This window comes from Sodiomyces alcalophilus (assembly GCF_042370955.1).
Source record: "Sodiomyces alcalophilus JCM 7366 unplaced genomic scaffold ACRALscaffold_11, whole genome shotgun sequence".
NCBI lineage: Eukaryota > Fungi > Ascomycota > Sordariomycetes > Glomerellales > Plectosphaerellaceae > Sodiomyces > Sodiomyces alcalophilus.
In genome coordinates, this window is record NW_027263542.1 from 484640 (window position 1) to 509522 (window position 24883).

The 24883-nt window shown below is 56.3% G+C and overlaps 9 protein-coding genes across 9 annotated transcripts; 5 read left to right on the plus strand and 4 right to left on the minus strand.

The window, feature by feature from the left end:
• Positions 1-234: 234 nt before the first annotated feature.
• On the plus strand, positions 235-1695 carry ACRALDRAFT_1066367 (uncharacterized protein). Its single transcript, XM_071017336.1, has one exon. The coding sequence runs from the start codon at positions 663-665 to the stop codon at positions 1629-1631; it is 969 nt and encodes a 322-aa protein (XP_070870947.1). The 5' UTR covers positions 235-662; the 3' UTR covers positions 1632-1695.
• An 873-nt stretch (positions 1696-2568) lies between these two features.
• On the plus strand, positions 2569-3095 carry ACRALDRAFT_1066368 (uncharacterized protein). The gene has a single exon (XM_071017337.1). It carries the CDS (start codon positions 2595-2597, stop codon positions 2934-2936), a length of 342 nt encoding a protein of 113 aa, XP_070870948.1. The 5' UTR covers positions 2569-2594; the 3' UTR covers positions 2937-3095.
• Positions 3096-4049: 954 nt separating this feature from the next.
• ACRALDRAFT_1066369 (uncharacterized protein) lies at positions 4050-5389 on the minus strand. Its single transcript, XM_071017338.1, has one exon. It carries the CDS (start codon positions 5333-5335, stop codon positions 4313-4315), a length of 1023 nt encoding a protein of 340 aa, XP_070870949.1. The 5' UTR covers positions 5336-5389; the 3' UTR covers positions 4050-4312.
• Positions 5390-7400: 2011 nt separating this feature from the next.
• ACRALDRAFT_2045148 (uncharacterized protein) lies at positions 7401-8638 on the minus strand (the record flags this gene model as incomplete). The annotated part of the gene is made up of 4 exons (XM_071021500.1): positions 7401-8130; positions 8190-8339; positions 8461-8560; positions 8620-8638. 4 exons carry the CDS (start codon positions 8636-8638, stop codon positions 7401-7403), a joined length of 999 nt encoding a protein of 332 aa, XP_070870950.1.
• Positions 8639-9176: 538 nt separating this feature from the next.
• Positions 9177-12331, minus strand: ACRALDRAFT_1078336 (uncharacterized protein). The gene is made up of 2 exons (XM_071018763.1): positions 11844-12331; positions 9177-11756 (listed from the first exon to the last, which is right to left on the minus strand). The coding sequence occupies exons 1-2, from the start codon at positions 12103-12105 to the stop codon at positions 9535-9537; spliced, it is 2484 nt and encodes an 827-aa protein (XP_070870951.1). The 5' UTR covers positions 12106-12331; the 3' UTR covers positions 9177-9534.
• Positions 12332-14551: 2220 nt separating this feature from the next.
• Positions 14552-15939, plus strand: ACRALDRAFT_2114717 (uncharacterized protein; the record flags this gene model as incomplete). The annotated part of the gene is made up of 4 exons (XM_071023699.1): positions 14552-14666; positions 14733-14839; positions 14936-15108; positions 15174-15939. The coding sequence occupies 4 exons, from the start codon at positions 14552-14554 to the stop codon at positions 15937-15939; spliced, it is 1161 nt and encodes a 386-aa protein (XP_070870952.1).
• Positions 15940-16798: 859 nt separating this feature from the next.
• ACRALDRAFT_2114952 (uncharacterized protein) lies at positions 16799-18639 on the plus strand (the record flags this gene model as incomplete). The annotated part of the gene is made up of 8 exons (XM_071023716.1): positions 16799-16873; positions 16930-16948; positions 17003-17060; positions 17134-17364; positions 17432-17734; positions 17814-17902; positions 17971-18213; positions 18335-18639. 8 exons carry the CDS (start codon positions 16799-16801, stop codon positions 18637-18639), a joined length of 1323 nt encoding a protein of 440 aa, XP_070870953.1.
• A 493-nt stretch (positions 18640-19132) lies between these two features.
• ACRALDRAFT_1073220 (uncharacterized protein) lies at positions 19133-20316 on the minus strand (the record flags this gene model as incomplete). Its single annotated transcript, XM_071018078.1, has 2 exons — positions 19133-19866; positions 19935-20316. 2 exons carry the CDS (start codon positions 20314-20316, stop codon positions 19133-19135), a joined length of 1116 nt encoding a protein of 371 aa, XP_070870954.1.
• A 448-nt stretch (positions 20317-20764) lies between these two features.
• On the plus strand, positions 20765-24863 carry ACRALDRAFT_1078338 (uncharacterized protein). Its single transcript, XM_071018764.1, has 5 exons — positions 20765-21171; positions 21251-21353; positions 21426-22275; positions 22337-22896; positions 23067-24863. The coding sequence occupies exons 1-5, from the start codon at positions 20846-20848 to the stop codon at positions 24252-24254; spliced, it is 3027 nt and encodes a 1008-aa protein (XP_070870955.1). The 5' UTR covers positions 20765-20845; the 3' UTR covers positions 24255-24863.
• Positions 24864-24883: the final 20 nt, after the last annotated feature.

The following is a 24883-nucleotide window of genomic DNA, read 5'->3' on the forward strand; positions in this document are numbered from 1 at the left end:
CAACACACGCTATCACATGACCGACGCACGGTTCAGTTGACAAACAGCTGCCTGAAGCACCGGGTCCGGAATAACGATTCCCGAACGGAATAACCTCACCCTTATTTATGCATATTAATGCATTGTTATGCATATTTATGCCAGCTGGACTCGACCCATTGAGCTGTCTTATCTACTGGCCGCCGTTCTCCATCCCACATTCTCTCACATGCCTCGTCCAATTCTGTGGAGCTCCTATCCTCCGCCGTCCGCATCCACACTCACTCATGCCTTCAGACCGAACTACCATTACTCCGTTATGTCTACTACCGCCTTTCCATCACCCACCAAGGACCACCCGCTCGCCCCTCCCTCCCCCCGAAGCATCTGGATCGCCGACAACTGGCCCTCCATCATCGGCTGTACGGTCCTCGCCCAGGTCGGCCACTACCGCTACCTGACGACCCGCCGCCAGCCAAGCCCCAGCCGGGTCCAGAATGCGCGCTTTTGGGCCATAGCCGGCGGTGGATGGATGGTCGCTTACCTCTCCGTCATAACCGCAGTCGCCGTTTCTCGGGCCAAAGTCGATCACTACCGCGATCCGGAGACCCGGGGTCTCTACTCTGCTTGATTTTAGTTTCTCCCCGCCTTTTCTTCATTCCTATCCTACTCTCGTCCGCAAAATGTCCGCCGACTTTTGGGCCGGCTACTTGAGCGGCGCGGTCGGCATCGTCATCGGAAACCCGCTCGACCTAATCAAGGTCCGCCTACAGGCCCGTGACGCAGCCCTCGCCGCCCAGACCCCCGCGGCCTACGCTCGCCAATTCAGCTCCGCCGCCTCCCTCGTCACCGGCACCGCCGCCCCGATCTTCGGCTACGGCGCTCTCAACGCCCTCCTCTTCGTCTCCTACAACCGTACCGAAGCCGCCCTCAACTCGGCCTTCTCCCTCCCGGTACACTCCCACTCGTCCAGCCTCTGGTCCACCTGGGTCGCCGGCGCCGTCGGCGGTCTCGCCACCTGGGTCGTGAGCACCCCGACCGAGCTCGTCAAGTGCCGCGCCCAGGTCTCTGCCCCGCGCCAGTCCAGCTGGTCCATCGCCAAGCAGGTCTACCGGAGGGACGGCGTCCGCGGGCTCTACTTTGGCGGCGTGGTCACCGCCCTGCGCGACAGCATCGGCTACGGCTTCTACTTTTGGACCTACGAGCTCACCTCGCGCTGGATGGAGGCCCGGTCGGCGCCTTCGGAAGGGAACGACGCCGGCTTCCAGCAGGAGGCTGCCAAGGTTCTTCTTTGCGGCGGACTGGCGGGTATCGCGACGTGGGTGAGCATTTTCCCGCTCGACGTCATCAAGACGCGTGTACAGACGCAGGCGTTCGACGGCGGCCGTGCTCCCGGGTCGTCGTCTCCTCTGCTGGGCCGGGGGGGAGGCAGCAGTGCCGGGCTCTCTGGAGGGGGAAAGCTGGGTGCCATGGAGATGGCCCGGGCCGCGTACCGTGAGGGGGGCATGTCCGTCTTCTTCCGAGGCCTCACAGTGTGTAGCGTCCGGGCTTTCATCGTCAACGCCGTGCAGTGGGCCGTTTACGAGTGGGTTATGGCCGAGATGGGCCATGGTAGGAAGCGGAATGCGTCAGTTCCAATAGAGTCCAGGTAGCCAAGTGAATATTGGATGACATTTAGTTCTTTTGAGACGATGCCGTCATCTCCGGAGCCTTTCCAATCCCTCGGTGACATATCGGACTATTCCGGTAGCCTCCATGTTGACGTTGCCCGGTGCGGCAAATGTGCCCGATTAGTCCCCGGATCGACTCGTGATCGAAGCCCCTATCACTGCGCCTGGTGATCCTTAGAGGTAGCATTCAGACGTTCTGCTGACAAGGGATCCGTTCAGACCAACTATATAATGCCGCGCCGCCATCCGTCTGTTCAAGCCTCGACTCGAGAACATCTCACAGAAACACAATTCACCGCAGCTCATATCCCTCCTAACCAACATAAATGGAATCATGGCTACCACCAGTCAAGCCCCAGCTACCAAGTGTCTCTCGGAGCATAACCGCGAGTATTACCAGTACGTGCAGTATACACCCCGCCATATATCAAGTCGTCCGACTAACGCAGTGGACTGATCTATCAGCACCCACGCGGATCACCTCTTAAGGCAAGACTGGGTCAAGATGCTCGCAGAGCAGCAAACGCGGTTCCTGCAGTCGCAGGCCGATTCCCTGGGCTTGAAACCCCCAGCGGCCGGCAAGGAATTCAAGCTTCTCGATTACGCCTGTGGGCATGGGGTCTCCTCCTGGGTACGCAACTCACATTCCCACGCATCTCGACTTTTTTCCTTTGCCACCACTCTTCATCCAGTCTCGCACGCACATTTAACAGACACATCACGACCAAGGCCCTCCTCCCTTACGTCACAAAGATACGCGCCATCGACATCGCTCCCGCAATGGTATCCTTCTACAACCGCGCCGCTGCCGCCCGAAACCTCTCAGAAGACCAAGCCCACGCCGTCGAGGGGAACCTCTTCCCCGGACCAGATGCCGCACCCAACGTCATGAACCCGCCGCTCTCCTCGCCCGACATGGACTCGTTCGACGCCGCCATCGTCTCCATGGCCCTGCACCACATGGACGACCCGCAAGCCATCCTCACCGCCCTGGCCTCGCGCCTGCGCAAGGGCGGGGTCCTCATCGTGATCGAGGGCACGGACAACAAACCGTCCGTCGGCCAGATCGAAGCGGTTGGGTCGGCGGGGCTACGGCAGACACTGAACATGGAGGAGTTTGCGGAGGACACGATGCAGGACTGGTTCCAAGCGGCGGGATGCAGGGGAGAAGGGGAGGGCTTCGTGTACGTTGTCAATGACGAGGTTAGCCCTGTTCCCGAGTCTGCTTGTGGGGTTCCGGGTGGGCTGGATAGGCGGTTGTTGATTGCGGCGTCGGTCAAGGAGTAATGAGAAGAGGCGGCACGGGGCGGAAGAGACCGTCGTCTGTCTTTTTGTCCTCTCATGCCGTTTTGTGCAGTCTAGAAAGCAAATTACTTTTCAACTTTGCTTCAGGACCCTGCTAGTTACGAAAGTTGCTTGCATAGGCCAATGTTCAAGTCAGTCTTTCCACGCTCTGATTCGTCTGTCTCTCTTACTTGTCTTCGTGTGGCCCCTTTCGTCGTGTCTAGCGACTTTATGTGCATATTTTTTGAAGCTTCGCCTCGGAGACATCCCCGTGGGTCACTGGTCCTGTCGTCCGGTCAGCCGGAGACTCTTCTGCCCGACCCTGAGACAACCGGTGCGCCGACGTGCCTCTAGAAAGTAAGCTTCAAGATAGCAAACATAGATCGACCAGCCTAGGGAGTATCGCGGCCAGAGACTGTCTGTCTGCATGCCGAGCAGAGAAGTCTGCCCACCGCCATGTCAACAGGAGCCAAAGATGTGTCTTGGCTTCTGAGTGTAAGCCTCAGTAGAAAAGGGAAAACGGGTCCTCGACATGGTAAGGCTGACAAGATATCGGCGTGATGTTCCCCCTTTTGACTCTTGTGGGGACACCATCGAGCATCGTGGGTCGTTAATCTCGGCAGTCTTAGCTGCCAACGGCCCAACATTCGCTAAAGTGATGACGAGCCTCGTCGAGTGCGAGAAGCTTACAAGATGGCTGAGCACCTTGATTTAGACGGAACAGGCCCAAGGCAGACACAGGATATGATTCTCCCGGATTGCCCCTCGTCGTAGGCCCAAGGTTTCATCAGTGACGATCGCTGTCGCATGAGTTGGCTCAAGGACACCCCCACAAGAAGAGTCGTCCTCGTGGCTTTGAACGTTCAACCGCAAGACGCCAGCCATGGCCAATGTCCGGGACTACGATCTGCAGGGTCGATCATGTCGATACCCAGCGTTTCATTCTCCCCGTGCCTCCAGTGTAATACAACAGCCTGTCTCCAAGAAACCAAGTCTCATTCACATCTGCTCGGCCCAACTCTTCGTAGACTTGGAACTCGTAACTTGAGAGTCATTGTCACTGAAGCGTCTATTTCAGACGTTGGGCAGCATGTCGTATTCACGTCAAATCGTAGTGAGCTCATGCAGTCATGCTGCCGTCTTATTAAACATCTCTTACGAGTCTCACCGTAGATACTCGTAGAGATGAAAAACCATTCCAGATGTTCCTTGCCATAATGCCATGCCGCCTCCACTGAACGCCTTCTAGATGCATCCTTGCCAAATAACCGCCCGTCCCATGATGCTAATGCAGTACATGAATCAACGCTGACAAAAGTTTCATCGCTCAAAAGTGAAAGTCCTCCCATGCAGTAACGTCCCCCGTAAGTAACGCCATACTACGGCAAAAACAGTTCGTCCGACCGCGCAGCCAACCGCTGCTGCATCCCCACGGGTGGCCGCTGCGGACTACTCAACTCCGTCAAGGGCGACACCACAAACTCGCCGTCGACGAACGAGCTCGCCAAGACGGAATCCGCGTCCTGCGCGACGGCCCAGCCGAGAGACCCCGTAGTCGGCTGCCGCTGGATGGGCGCCGGGGTGTACTCCCCCATGGTCGCCGCCACCGACGGCATGGCGGCGTCCAGCGACCATCGCTCCCGCACGGCGTTGCGCCCCGTGTTCGCGCGCCAGAGCACCTCCCGCTGGCCCTGGTACCACCACTGGTCCTCGAAGCCGTTGTCCACCGTCATCATGGCCGTCGATAGGTCCTCCAGCTCCTTCCTGCGTCCCGGGTCTTCCCTTTCCCCTCGCGCGCTTTCGTCGTCGGATGGTGACGGTGCGTGGATCATGGTGGGATCGCCGGTGAAGATTTCGTCGTCGGGCGGCGGCTGTCGGGGTAGTGCAGAACAGCCCATGGGTTCTGGCTCGGCGTCCCACGGGGTGACATGAGAGGGCGGAGGAGCGGATCTTCCGCGCTCGATGGGCGACGAGGGTGTCCAGTGGGCTTCTGTTTGTGGTCGTCCGGGATGGGGCTGATGAGATTGCTGGATTTGCGCTGGCGCTCTTACTGGGGAGGTCGGCATCTGAGGGTGGTACGTTTGGCGCTGAAAGTGAAGTTGGGGTTGAGATTGTGGTTGCGGGTGTGAGAGTGGGGGTGGTAGCGAGTGCTGCGATTCGATTTCTGGTGGTGACGGCCGTAGCTGGTCGTCTTGCTGGCGTTCGCAATTGGCAAGTTGGTGGGCTGAGGGCAGAGGGGCCCGGCGACGACCGTTGCTGAGCTGGTCCCAGTTGCGGCTTTTGTAGGTGAGGCCGCGTTTCTTGCCATGGTGTTTCGGGGAGTAGGAGAAGCCGAATTCGAAGTGGAAGTAGAACTGTGGACCCGACTTTAGATGGTCGGGTACAGATTTGTCCGAGCCCATGTCGCTGGCGCGTGGTCGAGTCGTCGCAGAATGAGTGGTGATGGTTGAGGTAGAGGTGGTGATGGTTGAGGTGATGGTGGTGATGGTGACGGCTCGGCTTTCAAAAGATCACAAAGGAGGGGAGATATTCTTTGGCAAATATCACGCCAAGGTAAAGAGTGGCAATTCAAGGCGTACGCTGTATCAAGAGCAATGCAGGCCGCCTTGCTTCATTCATATGGTTGGACCTTGTACGCCGGATGAGGAATGACAGCCAGGATTGTAGGAACTCCGTACCGTATTCTATGGGGGTTCAATCGGGGGGTCAGAATTGGGCCGGAACTAAGGTAGTGGATCCTGATGGCTGTGGCTTCTATACTTCGTACGAGGTACTGCAAAATGGACCGCCAACTGAATCGATGAGTCGCAGAGTCCTTAATCGATCCTTTGGTAGACGTATGTAATTATGTATTCGGCACAATTAAGCAGGCCGGGGCTGACTCCGTCCCGAGGTATTTCAGCTGATGCTGGCCAAAATAATACGGCAGTACAAAGTGCAATGTACATTGGCATTCGTACTTTCAAAGTGAACCCCCTACTTGCGTGTTTGTGGCAATACGATGCCCTTGACAAACGCAGGGACCTACACGACAGTGGCGACGATATTAAGCCAGGTCACAGATCACGAGCAGGCTAGAGGACACTCTCACACAATTTACCACTGCGGCTACACTAAAGTCGGAGAAAAGCCAAAGGGCCGACGAAAGTTCCATCAAAACGGAAGCATTATCCAGGTCCATGCGTACCCGGTACATACTTGTACATGTTGGAGTAATCAAGCCAGGATCACCAGCGGACCTGCGACGGTGCAAGGCTTTCCGTCTACCGGTATAACGCGGCATAATCATAACGTTAATACGGGACAACTACCAAGTGAGGCTGATAGCCATGGCACATGTTCTTCGTGATGGAGCTGAGGACGCAAGATCTGGACAGCCAGACATGCTACGATCCCCACGTTCTCCCATCTTCAACAAAATGCAAAGACGAAGACGAGGATGAGGCACGAGCTGCCAAGCCAAGGACACGCGAGCTGGTCAGCACTATGATTACTTTTGTACTTTTTGTAAGCGCAAGGGTCACAAGAGCGCCGAGCTTCGCTTCCTTGCCCCACAGTGGCTCGTGCCCTTACTAATTTTGTACCAACCATGACTAATTATGCCGTACATTAGTACTCAGTACTTCGTACATTGTACATATATCCATGTGAGCTACGTACCTACTTCATCTCACTGCCGAGGCTCGATTTCCATCTCATTCAAACGCACACATTCATCCCCTATGTGTTTCTTACTAGGTGGAAGCAATGATCACCACACTCCTGCTTTTCTCTTGAACATTTGAGAGTGTAGAATCTCGGCGCCACAGTGTCCTCGAACCGACTGTCCACCCATCTAATCGACCAACCAACCTGACCATTCTTCTCGGAGTCTCTTCTTCTCGAAGCCAATCGATCCACGGCTCTGTCGATTCACCTGCGGCGTCATGGCCGGTGCAGCAATACACGTAGGGCACAGGCACAGCATGAGCGCAGGCACGGGCACGCAATGTCAACGCTGCCGAGTTGAATCAAAGTGAATCGGGCTCATGTCGCCTTCTTTCAGGCACTTCCTTTGATGGTCTGCGTTGGCTCGTCAAGCCGCAAGTCAGGCAGCACCCATCTTATTTCATCGGGCAAGCCGTTTTATGGAAACGCTTGACGTGTGCTGTGCCGCTGTCGTGCTGCGCCCCAATCTCCCTTTGTCCGTAAATAGTCTGACACTTGCTCTATGATCATTTGACGTCCCGACACAGTTGCATAACTTCCGGCTCAATCCTCTTATTATGACTTTGAAATTCCTGGGCGTTGACAGCGCATAGTAATCTGGATTTTCATTTGTGAGTTTACGGATAGGAGGTCACGCAACCACACTGACTCGGTTTGGGTTTGTTCCAACAAGGAAAAAAGAAAGAACAAAAAAAGAAAAAGGCATTCACGGTCCGGCAGCCTACGGGCAAAAGACAACAAAATAGTCGTCCTCCCTTCCTACGCCAACTCGACGTTACCCGACCCATCGTTCTCCCAAAACTTCGCCCTCGTCTTATCGCTTCCACGAAACAGACCAACTATGTCCAGCGGGTCCACCACGGTGATAAGAAATGGACGGGGATCCTGCCACCCGGGCCCAGTGACCTCAGTCACCCCGTCGCGCGCAAGGTACACCTTCAAATCGGAAGGGAGGTAGCGGCGCGGGTGGCGTACGTTCCACATCCACACGTTCACCAGCATGAGGGTGGCCTCGAAGACGTAAAAGAACCACTCGTAGCGGATGACGGGCGAGATGGCGGACGGGTCGAGCCCCGTCCAGTTGATGCCCTCGAGCCCAAAGTGTTCGACGGCGCGATACACAGTGCGTACCAGGATGAGGCCCACGCTCGCGTAGAGCGTCGCCATGGGCTGCAGGATGCCCTGCGCCCTGCCGAGACCTGCCTTTGCGCAACGCCTGTGGAAGAGACCGGCCAGGACGAGGAAACAGGTGATGACGACCAGCTGGAGGGCGAGCGATGCCCTCATCAGCGCGTGGCCTGTTGCAATGGACGACCCGGAGAGTCCCATGTTGGCGCTGTATGAAGCGCCCCAGCCGTTGAGGCATTCGATTATCATAGACAGGAGGCCAAAGGTGGATAGTACCCTGCCCGGGTGTATGGGGGACAGATATGGTACGTAGTAGAGGACCCGGCCGAGGATATGGTAGTTTGCTAGTTCTAGGAGGGGACTGGGCATGCGATTCCCAAGTCAGAGACTCTGTCACAACAGGCAGGGCAGGGAACATACGGGCTTGCGTATACAAGACAGATACTGGCGATAAAGGTATCCAGGTTGTCATAGTTTCCAAACGAAGCGTAGACACGCAGCGAAAACCCGGCCACGAAGAGGAGTCCGCAAAAGACGAAAAGACCCGTAACCTTGAAGTATTTGTATCGGCTTGGGAAAGACGTCACCGTTGGTTCAGAGGGAAGGGGGATAAAGGAAAGGACGGAGGGGATAGTCTGTGTTGTCCCGAAGGCGACAAGGAGGTGTCTGGGGATTGTTCGAGGGAACTCACTAGCACTGCCATAGGTGGATAACCGTGGAAGCTGCGTATGCGATCAGGAAGAAGATGGCAGCGCCCTTGTTCGGGGCGTAGAACCAGTAACTCCCGGGGACTGAGGTGAGGGTCAGCGGTTTTACGTGACATGATAGAAGGTAGTAGGTTTTTACATACCATATTCACCGTTACCCATCATGTAAGTGCGCAAGAAGATGTCGAAAATGGTAGATTCAAAGACGAACAGGCCTCATTTGCTTCCAACTTGCAAGAAATTCTGCCAACATTCAACATCCTCCTCCTTCCCCTCACATCTTTCTCCCTCTCCCTTATATAGGACATTCCGTGACCGATCATCTCTCGTCGAGTATATCGTAGTTGATCTGAAGTGTTGGTCGAGCCGTCTCCAAGTCAAAGGTGACCAATCACGTTGGAAAGCGAGGAATACGGACCCGAAATACGACTTCCCCACATTCGATAGGTACCGTCCAATAACGGTGCGTCAACGGCCCCACGTCTTACCCTTTTCGGACAGACTGTCCCAGACTGCCGGTAGGCTTCCACCACCGGCATTATCCATCACTGTTGATATTCGGGTTGCCTGAACCGAAACCAGTATATCCTTTATTGTGTGCCTAGTCCGTTTACTTATACATCCCTGCAACCACGATGATAATCTTGACCTTTGAGCCACGCTAAGGGATGGCTATGCTACACCCATGTTCTGGTGGATGGTTCACTACGTGGTAGCCCAGGAACGAAGTGACGATAATGCCGCTCTTGTGTCGGCATTGGAAAATAAAGAGATATTCATGTACAACAATCAAGGTCCTCTCTGACCTTGCCCAGATCCTTAAGTCCAACCGTCCTTCCAGGACACACGTCCAACACGTCCCACCCAACCCGGGTCCATGGACATCTGTCAACTCCGACCATACCCGTTCATACGCTAAAAAGCAAACCTGGCCACATAGCCATCATCTTACATCGTACAGACCCAGATCCTTCCAACGCCATACCCCCGATGGACAAACCCACCAAACCCATATCCCTAGTATACATGGACAGTACAGTTCAACGACGCCGCACCACTCAATCCACCTCCCAGCTCCGCCCCGTCCCGCCGTCGACGCGCGACCGCCCCACCCGGTCGGCGTGGTGGTACTCCTCCCCGCCGTCCCAGTCACTAAGCTCGTCGTCCGAGTAATCCCAATGCACGGGGATCTCCTCGCCACCGTCGCCGTACCCGAACATCATGCCGCGCCATTCCCCCGCCGCGATGCGCGCCGCCACCCGCAGCATCAGGTTGATCAGGTGGCTCGGCGGGCTCAGCAAAATCTCGCACGTCTTGGCCACGATGGCCATGGGGAGCTGCCGCACCAGGTCCAGGCGCCCGCGCACCTGGCGTTTCCCGCGGTGCGACGGCGACGACGACGTGGGCGAGAAGAGGTTGGCCGCGGGGGGTAATGGCGAAAGCGCCCGGCTCACGGAGATGCTGCTCGCCGTCGCCCTGTGTCGGAGGTGAGGACGCCGGGTCGCCTTCGCCGTTGACACGGCCTCGTCCTCCGAGATGGGGAATTTCAGCGCATGTTCGCCCGGCTCTTCGGACGCCATGTCTGGTGCTGTGGTGGCACTTTCCCGGGAGCTCTCGTTCGATCCGCGTGACGCCATGTCCCAGAAACGCTTCGCGTCCGGGGTGGCAGTCAGGTCGGAGATATCTCGGTAGTTTGACATGTCCTTGGAAATGGGAATGTTGTCGTGTGGATACGGGAAGGTCGATGGCGTGACGGGTTGCGATATGGGCGGGGAATCCGGTAGAGGCATGCCCGCCGAGTGCCATGACTTGACGCTATGAAACGAGTCGGATGATCCGGCGGGGGACACGGGGTCTTGAACATCTTCCGAATCCGAAGTAGGCGACGGGAGAAGGGGTGGTCGCGGGACTGCCGACTTGGATGGAGGCGACGTGATGAGGGTCAGCTGTGGAGGAACGGTTACGGAGCGCCCACCCCTGAAGCCACGCAGCTTTTTCCGCCGCGCGCCCACGATGCCGCTTCCTTCGAGGACATCAGCGGTGCTCTCGTGGTCTTTCTCTTCAACGACGTCGACAGGACTGTCGGCCTCGTGGTTTGAAGTCGTCTCGTCCACGGCAACTGTCGCCGTGTTCCTCGATTCTATTGTGGACATGGTGGCCGAACATGTATTCAGGCTCGTTATTGTGCCAGCAGCGGATTTATTTTCATACGACCGGATGACGTTGTAGATGTCGGATTTTGTTGGCTGCCTCTTGAGGAACGGCGGGGGCGCGGCAGCCTGCGCGAGGCTGGGTTGCTCCTCGGCGGAAATTGACGGTGTGTGGTTGCTCGGAAACTCCGTGGCAGGAGCATCTGGACAGGGGTCTGGTGTCGGTCTCATCATTACCGGCTCTGGCGTGTCGTTACGGCACTCGGCTGGGGACAACCTGTCCGCGTCGAGGACGGATGTTGGCGATTCAGGGTCTGTCATTTCACCCACAGAGCACCTGTCCTCCTCCATGTCCGGCAACTTTGGCGATTCGGATGCTGCGCCTGGGTCACCACCATCGGATTTGGCATCAGTGGCGTCAACTTGGGTCTTTGACGTAGTACTCGGATCTGAAACTCCCATTGCCAATACCGTCGCATCAGCCTCCTCCGGCTTGTCGTTTTCCGGACATGCGTGATCGTCAGCGGCGCCTTCGGTGTCTCGCCTTTCTCGCTGTTCGACTGCTTGGGCGGTCGCCTCGTCTTCCCCAGACATTGGTGGTTCGCCCTTGGTTTCTTCAGAATCGACAATTTGTTGTACACGTTCCTCTTCCACTGGGGTGCGCCGCTCTGCCAATGACCTTTCTCCCCCTTGTTCTCTGGACCGCACCCGAGATGACGATTTCCCCACGGGCCCATAGGTTTTGCACTTGTGCGGCGGCGATGTCTCGGGGACCGGAACGGACAAGGGCGGTAATGATCGGCGGACGGGAGTCCATGGTCGTCTTTTCACGGGGAGATTTGGTTTTTGGGGAAGTGGGACGGAAAAGGGTCGTTTGAAGGGACACGCGGTCTTCTCGAACTGCAAGATTTGGTCCAGGACGCGGCGCAGAGACTGGGCGAGATCGCGTTCATTCGCGTCGCCGACGGGAACCTCGATTCTCCAGTAATTGGGGCGTCGGATCTGTAGGATGAACTTGCTGGAAGCTTCGTCTATACACCAGCATTGGCTTCTCGGAAGGATGGGTTGCAACGCGGAGCCGCAATTGAGAAAGGCGACGGAGCCTGGGGCGCGGTAGATTCGGAAGGGGCCTGATTGTTAAGGAGAAGCGTTAACGCCAGTCACGGGTACGACGCGACAGAGCGCGATGCAAGAGGAAGAAGGGATCAACGACTGACCAACTGCAATCGTCCTTTCGAGCTGGGACGACCAATCCAGAGTACCCGGCTCCTCCTCCGCAGGAGCACGCCCCGGACTCCTCGCCCTGGCGCGACCCGAGGCAGTAAATGCAATAATCTTGACGTTTGGGTGGTTGTAAAGGGTCTCAACAAGGCCGGCAGCCGACTGCGACGACGAAGAGGACGATGCGGTTGAAAGGAGGGTCTGAGGCGCGGTCATCACTCGACGAGGAGCAGGGAATGACGGTCCCGAACGATCCATGGCCGCTGGTCGACGTCGACGACTGGTCGGGAAGCGATATGTAGAAGTAGAGGTGACTCGAATGTTTAGATGATGGATTCGTTCATATCGGAGGCGGGCTTGCCGGCATGATTAGGATTGTCGAGCAGGAAGGAGGCCAGATATCAGAGCCGGGTCCGAGGCAGGTGGGTGAAACGAAAGGGTGCGTAGGATTTCCCCTCGTGCCGCTCCACACATCTAGTGCGTGACGGGCCGTTGCGGAATATCTTGGGGGCGCAGGGTTGGTTAGATATGTGAAAGTCCAGTTGATTGTGTTGTAGACTTGTTTCACTTCCATCGGGGGGAGACGAAAACCCAGACCGGTTCGGCACTTGAGAAGAGTCGCGTTGATGGCAAAAGCAACGGGAAGAAAGGCAAGTGAAAAAGAACAATTGCGACAGGATACTCGGGGAGCTTGGACCAGCCTTTGCTCAACGGACAGCAAACGGGAAAGAGGTGGCCGGGACGGGACAGGGTATGGTACAGTACGTACAGTACAGGTACAGGGTACACGTACAGTGTAATAGTGCGACCCTTGGACTTACCGCGGGCACCAACTACATATACCCCTACTTAATGCCTCGCTGGTCTCCTGTTCATTCTCCTCTTCTCAACTTCACTTGCTCATCTATATGTACCTACGTAGGTTCCCATAACGCAAACATGTACGTAGTGTGTTTTTGGACGGCACTACTGCGAACGTACATTGATACCGCGTGGTGGGATGCAGGCACACTGCAGGTCTGATGGGTCCCATCTTCATTGGACTCATTGGGTCACGGTATAGAGTCACTTCGTAGAGTTACTTAGTAGGTATAGTGACTCAGGATAAGTGACGAGTAAGCCCCACTTTTTTAAATATACTAATATGACCGCGTTAAAAACACCTTGAGTTCGAATATAAATAACTTTACGAAAAGTACTTTAAAGGCTTAGGAAAAATTCAGAATAGATAGAGCAGAAGTAGTAGAGTGGAAATATCTAGTTATATCTTTCTAATACTTTATATACCACCCCCTAGCCTCGATATAAGCAGCGAGCCTCCGCGGTATTAATAGTATTAAGTCCTCTAGAAGCTCGTCTTTAAAATCATCCCACACTTCGATCACGGCCCGGCAAAGCAGATTATATAAGGCGTCGTTAGTCTTTATATCTAAGAGCTCCGGATACTTTAAATAGATCCTCTCCTTTAGCAGTTTCTATAGATTTTCGATAGGATTAAGATCAGGCGAATACGGCGGCTAATCCAATAGTACGATACTATTCTCTTTAGCCTAAGGGCGTAACTAATCTTAAATAACGCGCGCCGTGTAAGTAGAGGCGTTATCTTAAACGAATACGCTATCCGGCTAGCATATCGTAGGCAGGTGCTCTTCGAGGGCGTCGCGAATAACGGCTCCGGTAATACCACCGCGCGCCGAATTTAGGTCCCCTGGAAGGGGGACTAAAGATATACGATAAGAATATAAAAAAGCACCCTAGAATATCTATAAATAGCGCGTTAGCTTACCCCGAGGCTAGACTATATCCTTTATAAGTCTCTTTCCCTATAAATTTATTAGTAAAGGTATAATATAACGATAAACTTAACTTATATAGCGGTAAAAAACCTATTTCTGCCTCTCTCCTTCGCCGCGCGCGACTATGGTTTTATCTAAAAAGATAACCTATTTCCACCACGATAAGGGCTTCGAGGCGTACTTAATTAACTACTCTAGACGCCTGCGCGCGTGGGATTCAGCTAGTTTTAGCCGGCGTAGAGCGCGAAGGTATAGAATACCCTCCTCTTTAAGGTATTTTAATAGAGTGGATCTAGAATAAGATAGCGCGCACTTAGTAATTAACTAACTAGGTAGAATAAAAGGGTCGATAGTAATTAACCGTAGGATACGTCTTTTTTTATAAACCTTTATCGCGGGGGGGCGGCCGGAGCGTTTATTTAACCGGGCTAAAGCCTATTACTAATAGCGGTGCGCGATACCCTATACTAACCCGGGGGATACGTTATATTTAATCGCGATTACTTTCTAACTAAGGCCGTCGCGATAGGCCTGCGTAATCAGGGTCCGTTTATAAGGCGAATGCTCAACGCGCGGTGTAATTAGGGGCATTTTCTGATTTTTGACGAATTTTTGAAGTTAAAGGGTTGATGGTGTTGAAAATAATAAGACGCGTAGGTACGCGTTAGTGGTATTGTTTACTCGTTACTTGCTAAGACCCACTGTACCTGGGGTCATGTCGTTGTGGACACGGCCTCAGCCACTAAATTAACTGATCACCTGACTGTACACAATACTTCACACTAACGATTAGGCGAGCTGTCAGTGTCGTCATCGCGCAAGCGACAAAGCTGCTTCAGCATCGCGTCTCTGGCCAAGCACTCCCTTTCAATACATTCGTTTCGAACACCAGCAACGCGTTCGGAACCATGGACTCCCTCGAGAAGCCCAAGATTGACAAGGAAAAACTCAAAAAGCAGTTTGATGTCTCCCATTTCGGCCTCAATGCCGTCCTGCGGGGCGCTCAGTTGACGCTCGTAGGAGGTGCGCATCTCCCCCCTCCCCCCTCCCCCCTCCCATGGGACCTTGACGCTGACTCTGTGCTTGTAGCCCATCGAGCTCTCCAGAATCCGGCCTTGTTTACCTCGCAAATCTACAAACAGGCCGCCGCAGCCGTCATGGTTGGCCTGGCCATCCGGCTGGTCGTGGCCATTCCCGTACAGTCTCCCCAGCTACCGCGAAATTCCCCCGATAATGCGAGAGTGCTTCAGCTCAAAGTCGTACATATCTGACTGATGCGTTATATCAATAAGGTTACCGGCGTTCGAGTACTTCTATGGGCTCTCTCGTTTGTGGTTTCCCTCGATTCGGTTACGTGGGACGACACTATCGTCGAAGGGCTCAATTTCATCGAGGAATACGTGCTTCAGATTCCCTTTTTCCTCATGACACTGATGCGTTATGTCGCGCCCACCCTCGACAACATGTATGATGCGCTTCCCAATCTGGTTCTAGCACGCGCCGAGGCGTCTCTAATCTCCAGGACTACAGGTTCATGGACTCGCTGCGGTGGGTGGACTTGACGTACGTCCAGAAGCACAAGCAGGACGACCCCGGCTCGCTGAGAGACATGTACTACCCCAACCTGAAGCTCTACAAGACCGCCGACGGCAGCACCCACTCCACCAGCACGGCCGAAGCCATATCCATGTTCGTACTCCGGTTCGCGCGCAAGGGCGCCATCTCGCTCGCCGTCTTCGGCCTCTCCTACCTCCCTCTCGTCGGCCGCTTCGTCCTCCCCGCGGCGAGCTTCTACACCTTCCATAAAGCCGTCGGGCTGGGCCCCGCGTCGGTGATCTTCGGGACCGGCCTCTTCCTCCCGCGACGCTACCTCGTCATCTTCCTCCAGAGCTACTTTTCCTCGCGGACTCTGATGCGCGAGCTCCTCGAGCCGTACTTCTCCCGCGTTCGCTTCACCAAGGAGCAGAAGAAGAAGTGGTTCCGTAGCCGCGAGGGACTCCTGTTTGGTTTCGCCGTTGGCTTCTACGTCCTCGTCAGGATTCCCCTGGTCGGCGTCTTGGTGTACGGCATCGCCGAGGCTTCGACGGCCTACCTCATCACCAAGATTACCGATCCCCCTCCGCCGCCCGACCAGGCGGCTGAATTCGCGGCCAGTCAGCAGGAGTGGAGGAACAAGCACGAGTTTCTGAGCCTCTCGCTGGATAGCCTGGACTCTATCCACAGAATATCCCGTCCTCGAAAGCCGGGGCTGGTCGCCGACAAACCGTCGACGGCGCCAGGGGAAAAGTTGGAGTAGAGATAAGAGGGCGTGAGGGGAGACACTATTGTTTGGTGGAGGGAATAACCGATACACTAGGCCGTCTTACTGTAGACGACGATAGCGGGGATAACACTCGGAGCTACACTACACTACACTACGCTATCGACACTACTGCGGAGTAAAATGATTCCCAACTTCGCCGGACGATCACGCGATGAATTCCGAGTTGGACAAAACCAATTCCTGGCGATTTACATAATTACGTTTGACAATTGATATGAGCACTGGCATGCATGCAGCGTGAAGTCATCCCACACCACTAGCCCGCCGCCCGGAGACCCTATTGACTTGGCTCACCCGGGAACGGCGATCGAACCCTTTACCGTTGGTCAGGGTATCGGAGCAGGCCAGTGCAGGACCTCGGAGACTACTGATGATGGGCCATTGATAGACCAAATCTCCGCATCATCTGCTCCTTTGATCCAGGGCAGAGCCACCAATTATACTCTCCACCGCCTATCGGACGACTCGGTCTCGCCGTCCACCAGTCGACTGTCGACAATCGACAACCGCCATTCAAGCGGCAAGACTTTTGTTCCTTTTCCTGTAGATGCTGGTGCAGTGTAAAGGCGGGGTAGCTTACGGACATCGGCAGATGGCTTCTTATCTATCTCTGTACTCTCATCGCGTCGACATGGACATGTGCATCCGTCCCCCGGACCTATATAACCAAAGCGATGGGACATTGCATTTCGTCGTCGTACTTGGATAAAGGTTGTGTAAGGAAACATTCGTTCATCATCATAGACCTCCGTTCCAAGACGAGTAGCAGTATCCTCTCGACTACGTCTCTCTTTACTTGACTTCCCCATCCATCTCACTACTGCGATCCATCATGGGCAAAACAGGGATCCGGACTGTCAATAAAGTCAGCTTCGACAAACCAGCTTCGGAGCAATCATGTCTACATGTAAGTCGAGCAGGAGATTGTTCTGCCCACACTCTGCTGATAGAAGTCTTCAATAGAACCGCTGGCATCCCGATAGTAAGTCGATTCTGTCTCCCTCGCTCTCTGCGGTCTCAAGACTCACAGATACAGTCCCCGGCGCCGGATCGATCAAAGATGGCGAAACGGTCAAGATAGAATGCATCGATTGGTATGTCGCCCCATCTCCGTCCGATCGTCCCTCTGACAATTCACTCACTCTGACACCACTCGTTTCTTTTCAGGACCGGCGGTCAAATCGGTAACAACGACTCGGCCGACGACATCCTCAACATCGACCTTACCAGGGTGCACTATCTCAGCGGACCTTTCGAGGTCGAGGGTGCGCAGCCGGGCGACCTGCTCCTCGTCGAGATTATGGACGTCCAGCCCTTTGAAGATCGGCCTTGGGGGTTCACCGGTATCTTTGACCGGAACAACGGCGGAGGTTTTCTGGATGAGATTTACCCTACTGCGTAGGTTCCTTTTTTTTTTTTTTTCTTTTTTTTTCCGCCTCTTTTCCATCGAACTGACATTCCCCAGAGCCAAGGCCATCTGGGACTTTGAAGGCATCTTCTGCACCTCGCGCCACATCCCCGGCGTCAAGTTCAGCGGCCTCATCCACCCGGGCATCCTGGGCTGCGCGCCCTCGGCCGAGGTCCTCGCCACGTGGAATAAGCGCGAAGGAGAACTCATCGCCGCCAACAAACTCGAGCGCACCGTGGCCCTGCCCCCCGAGCCCCGGAGTGTCCACGCCGGCTCGGCCGATGCCGCGACCAAGGAAAGGGTCGGGAGGGAGGGTGCCAGGACCATTCCCGGCCGGCCCGAACATGGTGGGAATTGCGAGTACGTCCCGTGCCGTAACCTTTCGTCTTTTTCTTTGCGGGATGTGCAGTGCAGGCTGACGAGGGACGTACGACGATAGCATCAAGAACTTGAGCCGGGGCAGCAAAGTCTACCTGCCCGTCCACGTTCCCGGCGCAAAACTCAGCGTTGGAGACCTGCATTTTTCGCGTATGCCCAGTCTCACTCTCACTATCTTCTCCCCTTTATGTCGGGACCAATGAGCTAATGCCACCCAGAGGGCGATGGCGAAATTTCCTTCTGCGGCGCCATCGAAATGGCCGGCGTCATTACCATGAACTTCAAGGTCATTCGGAACGGCATGGCGGAGCTTGGCCTTCGGTCACCTATTTATATCCCCGGTCCTGTTGAGCCGCAGTTCGGTCCCGGCCGGCACATCTACTTCGAGGGCTTCTCCGTCGACGAACACGGAAAGCAGCATTACATGGACGTGACGGTAGCGTACCGCCAGACCACCCTCCGTATGCCATCCCTTTCTCTCTTTTGATTTCAATTCTCTTCCCGTGGCCCTCGCACCGTCTACAACCCACCTATTGTTTTGTCATTCCGTCCAAGTGATGACAATTGCTGACGACGGCACAGGCTGCATCGAGTACCTCCGCCGCTTCGGCTACAGCGATTACCAGATCTACCTTCTCCTCTCTTGCGCCCCCGTCCAGGGCCATGTCGCCGGCATAGTCGACATCCCCAATGCCTGCACGACGCTGGGCCTGCCGATGGACATTTTCGACTTTGACATCTCCCCGGCCGCCGCCGCGTCCGTGACCAAGCGCGACCTCGGACGCTGCGCGTTCCCGACGGGCGTCACCGAGGGGAAAGTCGAAGCGGGCGGGGCGAACAGCGAGATTAGCTTTGGAGGTGGCTTGACGTATAAGAGTGCCAAGTAAAGAGGGAAGTTGGTCGATGGAAGGTGTTGTAGGGACTGGAGGATTGGCCTGGAATTGGAAGCGGGTTCCAGGATGCATTGATGTCCATATACCCGGGAGGGTTGGTTCGACAGTGGTGAGACACGCTGTTGAGTGTAGAAACTATGATGGAGGGAGGCAGATGGCCAGCCTACCTACGTCGCGAATCCTTAAATCATAATACCCAAGTTAAAAAGAGAAGACATCTATTCCTGGTAGGACCACCTTTGGTGAATAGAAAGCCATGAACGACTAGTCAGCCGTTGGTGATTTACTCGAGTTTGGATTCACTCCTAGTTTCGTATTCAGTCTTTGCAGGTATTACATTTGGATCGTCCTGGTATGCTCAAGTCTGTGAATGCTATGCGCCTGTTTGCAACGGGAAAATAAAACTGAAAAATAAATAAAATAAAGTGGTGAACACCCTAAGGCAATGCGATTCGTAATCATTGATGGTCGTCAGCCGTGGCTCATTCTAGAAATCGGGAATGACTGAAAGTGAGCCATGTCCCGTGTCGCTGGTGTGCTTCTTCGCCTCTCGTTCTCCGCTCCCGAGCCAATCGCAACCAAGAGCGTTGCACTTGAGCAAGGCATTGTCCTCAATCTCGGACAGCGCCGTGTGGCCCGTCTGCTCGGCATGCAGGCGGCCCGCGCGCTCGCCACTCCCCATCCAGTCGCAGCCGGGCGCGTCGCATCGCAGCAGGATCTCCGAGGGGTCCGTGTAGTAGTGCATCTTGTTGAGCTCGGCGACGAGCTGCTGCGTCATGGCGAGGACCTCGTCGTCGTCGGTGGGCCACATGGTCTGGTCCAGCTCGGGCGGCAGGTCGGAGTGGGTGTGAGGCGGCTCGGACGGGCTCAGGGCCACGCGGTCGTAGTGGATGCCCGAGTAGACCAGGAGACACCGCGTGTCCTTGTTCTCGCCAAACTTGAGGAGGCTCTGGGCCTTGACGTCGAAGGTGCAAATCTCCACGTCGAAGAGGTCGGAGAAGATGGCCAGCTCGATGGCGCCGCCCCAGCGGTCTTTTCCCTGGATGGCGCGGGCGTACTCGTGGGGCGCCATGGCGAGCACGGCCTCGTTGTACTCGTCCGGGTGGGCGAGGATGTAGTCGGCGATCATTTTGCGGAGCTCGGCGGCCGGCAGCTGGCGGGGCAGGGCGCCGCCGAATGCCGTGAAGAGGCAGCTGTTGTCGTCGGGCATGACGCGGAGCACTGGAACATGATTAGCCGAAGGGTCCCGAGCGGAGGATGCGCTCTCTGCCGATGGGACATGTGCTCACAAAGTGTGCCTTGGCGGCCCGGCCACGGGATGCTGACCTCCTCGGGACCTTTGGTCGGCGGCTGCGGGCCGGCGAAGGAAGACGTGTCGCGCTTCAGGCTCAAACCGCTGAGGGAGGCCGATGTGGCGGCCTCGGGCGGCGGTGGTGCGGGCGTGGTGGATTCGCTGGGAACTATGGTGAAGGTCTCGCCGTTGAGACCCAGAGACTTGGCGGACTCGCCCTTTTGAGAGGCATCGAGAGTCTTCAAGGGCCAGCCATACTTGAGAGTGAAGTCGCCGATGCCCGACTTGGCTCTGATTTCGTCAAAGACTTGGCCGACGGTGGCGTTGTCGTCGAGAGAGAGGACTCCTGTGCCGGCAGGGCCTTTATACCGCGCTCTCATGACGACTGGGTTTGAGCGGGATAAGAAGAGCAGAGAGCAAATAGGGAGCCGGTTACAGGGAAGCAAATTAAATTGTATGGAGGTTGTTACGGCTTCACATCATTCACTCATCATGCTCAATGTACTAGTACGGAGTGATTAGGTACACCAAGTACCATTAGGTCAGGCGACTGCTGAAGCTTGAGGGGCAGCGCGTACCTTCTGCGATGTACGAATACAAGTAGTGGATGTTGTTTAGTGGGTACCTCGGCAAATCTCCGGAAGTGGAGGCAGTTCACACAATTGGCACCAACTGGTAGCAACTGGACTGATGTAGTCCGTGCACCAGGCGCAAATCGAATTGGAAGCGCATCACGCGCTGCACAGTAGGACATCTCAAGGAGTGACGCTCCCCTTTAGTTTTGATCCTCCGACCTTACGACCCTATATACACTCGCCCTGCCCATATACTCTACATTCGTATTGGTGTAACTCCCGCCACGGCTGCCTTCTCTCGGCTTGCACCTCGGTTTCTCCACCACCGCCAAGCATGGCTGGGACGCGCCGAAGCGCGGGCCAGGTCCGGGATTCCATCGAGGCCAAGATCGACAAGACGGACGATGTAGAGATGAAAGACCGGGCCGACGATCAGGAGGAGGATGCTGATGGAGAGCCTGACGTTGATGCTGGCGCTGATGCTGATGCGGATGCCGATGCCGATGCTGATGCGGATGCCGATGCTGATGCTGACGCCGATGCGGATGCCAACGCCGACGCCGACGGGGAACCTGACGACAGTGACGAGGAAATCGACCCCGGAGACTGGCTGGCTCACATCGACAAGCTCCAAAGATACCTATCCAGCTACCAAGAAGAGTATGTCCGACGGCGCAGCCAGCCCTTTCGTAGTCGTCGCAAAGGAATAGCCCAACTAACCAATGACTGTTCTGTATAGCGGCGAGGAAGTGGCGGCTGGCTTCCAGCGAATTCCGAACAAGCGCGTTCTCCCTGATTATTTCACCGTCATTCAGAACCCTGTCGCATTTAGCACCATTCGGGTATGTTTGCTCCGACAGCTTCTTCCCTTCTCCCTCGATCCGCAAACTGACTGGCTCTCTTCCCACTCGTAGTTCAAGCTGCAGAAGAAACAGTATACTCAATTCACCGAATTCGTCCGAGACGTCGCCCTCATCTGCCACAACGCCCAGGTGTACAATCGGCCGTCGGCGCCCATCTTTGGCGCAGCTGTGCGGCTACGCGAGATCTTTGTGGAAGAACTGAAGAAGCTGGTGGCCAAGGGCGTCATCAAGCCCGAAGAGGCCGAGTTGCCCTACCTAGGCGAGCTACCCCCGGCGGACGAGTCGCCGGAACCGGAAGACGAGGAAGACGAAGAAGACGAGGGAGAGGACGACGACGAGGAAGATGAAGAGGAGGAAGACGATGATTCGGACGACGATGGCACTCGTCGTCGAGGGCGGCGAGGCAGGCGGAGATCGCGGCGAACGGCCGACGAAGGCAGCAGGGACGAAGATGGAGTCAAGAGGAGAGGCCGACCGCCCAGGGTTCTCACGCCCACCGAGGCGCGCATCCAAGCTCTGCTGCGAGGTCTCCGGAGGCTGAAGGACGAGGACGGGGACCCCCTCATCCTGCCGTTCGAGAAGCTGCCGGATAAACAGACGCTCCCGGACTACTACGAGGTGATCACCAGCCCGATCTCGCTCGACTTTATTAAGAAGAAGGCCAAGCGGAAGAAGTACCAGAGCGTCGACCACGTGCTGCGCGACCTGGACCTCATGTTTAACAACGCGCAGACGTACAACGAGGACGGGAGCGACATTTTCGAAGCGGCCGTGCTGCTGCAGAAGCAAGCGCACGCGCAGGCGGCGCAGGAAAAGGGGCGATCCGACGACGAATTCAAGGACGACGCCGGCAAGCTGCCGCTGGCTACAATACACTACAACGGGGAGACGTGGAGAGTTGGTACGTTTCTTCTTCGGCAGGGATTGTTCACTACTGCATACAAGACGGCTAACGCAAGCAGGTGACTGGGTGCACATCCGGAACCCCAACGACCCGACCAAACCCATCGTGGCGCAAATCTTCCGGACGTGGCAGGACGGGTCGGGCCAGCGGTGGGTCAACGCGTGCTGGTACTACCGGCCGGAGCAGACGGTGCACCGGTTCGACAAGCACTTTTACGAGCACGAGGTGGCCAAGACGGGGCAGTACCGCGACCACCAGATCGAGGAGGTGGTGGACCGGTGCTTCGTCATGTTCGTGACGCGGTTCCCCAAGGGCCGGCCCACGGGGCTGCCGGCGGGCAAGGCGGTGTACGTGTGCGAGTCGCGGTACAACGAGGAGCGGTGCCGGTTCAACAAGATCAAGACGTGGGCCGTCTGCATGCCGGACGAGCTGCGCGACAAGGACTACGAGATGGACCTGTTTGACCAGCCGCGGCCCATGAGGAAGGTGCCCAGCCCGATCAAGCACCTGCTCCAGGAGGACGCGAAGGAGACGGATGCGCTGCCCAAGCCGACCTGGGGGCACCCGAACGCGCCGCCCATTATTGGCGCGGTGCATCGGCGGCCGCGGGAGCCAAGCGTAAGTGACCTTTCGTCTCTCACACACCAACTCGTAACTCGCCCTGTGTGCAAGTGCGTATGGTGCTCAGCCCTGTTTCCCCTACTTTTTCAACTGCTACTCGTTACTCAGCACTGCCCTTCCTCCCGCTCTACCTTACCTCTTCTGTACTCAGCTAACAGAATTTTCAGGACTCCCCTCCCCCCCAGCCGGCTCCAGCTCCCCACCACCCTGTAGTTCAACAGCAGTTTTCCCCCAGCGTGCGACGAGGTCCTGCCATGGCCCCTCAGGCCGTGCCAGTGAACGCGGGTGTCATGGCCAACTCGGCGGCGCCGTATACCAACATGACGGTGCCGATTTCGTCGCCGTCGCCAGGTCCGTATCCTGTCCACCAGGGCCATCCGGCGCAATTCGCAGCGGGCTCGCCGGTGGCGCGTAGCCCGATTCCCAACCATCACCACGTAGCGCCGGTGCCGATGGGGTCGCCAGCCGTTCCCCATCAATCGCCGCACCGGCAGGCGATCCGCCCCATGTATCCACAGCAGCAGCAGCAGCATCAGCATCAATTCCAGCACTTGCAAGTGCCCCCTCAGCAGCAGGGATTCCATCAGCCAAGCTACCACCATCAGCATCCCGGCCAGCCACCGCTCCATCACGCGCACCACGTGTACCCACAATCGCCGGTCCCACCACAGCACATGCCACCGCCCCAACCACAAGCGGCCGTGCCTGTGCACCATCATTCCATGCCCCATAATCCTGCCCCCCACACGCCTTCTTCCTTTGACCACCACCACGCACGCATGTCTGCGCCCATGCACAACCGCACCCTGATGGTCCCGACTCCCGGTAATGCCATGCCGGCGCACGGCAACTACGCGTACGATGGCACGCGGCAGGCCGACGTCTACACGCTTCCCGACCAGCTCAACGACGCGCTCCCCGAGGCGCTCCGCAAGCAGTACAATTGCGACGCGTCGGGCAAGATCCTCCTCTTCACGACGCCGCCGTACGAGACGGCGCACGGCGGCATCGCGCCCGACAGCTACGGCATGGGCCACAGCGCGCGGTACCTGGCGGGCCGCGAGGCGTGGCTGGCGGAGCGCGACAGGAAGCGCAAGGCGAGGGACGAGGCGCGGGCCGAGGAGCAGCAGAAGCGCAAGGCCGTCGAGGACAGGGAGCGGGCCGACGCCCAGGCCCAGGCGATTGACCGTGCGGCGGACGCCATGGTGAATTGGTTGGCGGCTTATAACGAAGAGACGAGACGCATCACGGGGGCGACGACGACGACGACGACGACGACAGAGACGACAGAGACGACAAAGATGGAAATAGATGGTGCGGCGGCAGGTGGCGCTGCCGAAGCGCAAGCGGCATAGTCCGTTGATTGACCACACTCGATCGTCGTCTGCATTTCAGTCGAGTTGAATTTTACCAAGGTTCAACGAGGCGAAAGTATGCGACGCAGAGTTCTCGTCGTCTTTAAGTTTTCGCAGGCCCCGAGGAACGAGCTTTACCGCCTACATTGGGTTTTTTTCTCTTCTTTTCGTTTCTTCGCAGTTCCTCTCGTGCTTGCACAGGGAATTTGACTTTCTTTTACCGGGAAGTTGTCTTGTGGCGACAAGTCAAAAGGTGGAGTGCGAGGAATCAGGGCAATTGGGATTATTCTGGGAGTACACTACAGGTTGGATGGCGTTTTCGGCCTCACAGGCGACGCAACGAATCCGACGACTCGGTGTTTGTACTAGACACGTTTGGCTACACTGCGATGCTTTTGTGGTCTCGATGGAGCGAGGCGTCAATGCAATATGAATACATAGTATTGATTGTTGAGTCCCGGTCAGCGTTGAAACGGTCAGAACGTAGAGACTTCATGGACGATTCAACGGAACGGAAGACTCGACACGGTGATGCGTCGAGATTTTCAACAGGTGAGGCAATCAAGCATCATCCTCTTACTTGTATTTTCCTTATCTTTAATCTCCTTGGCTCCATAATTCAATAAGTT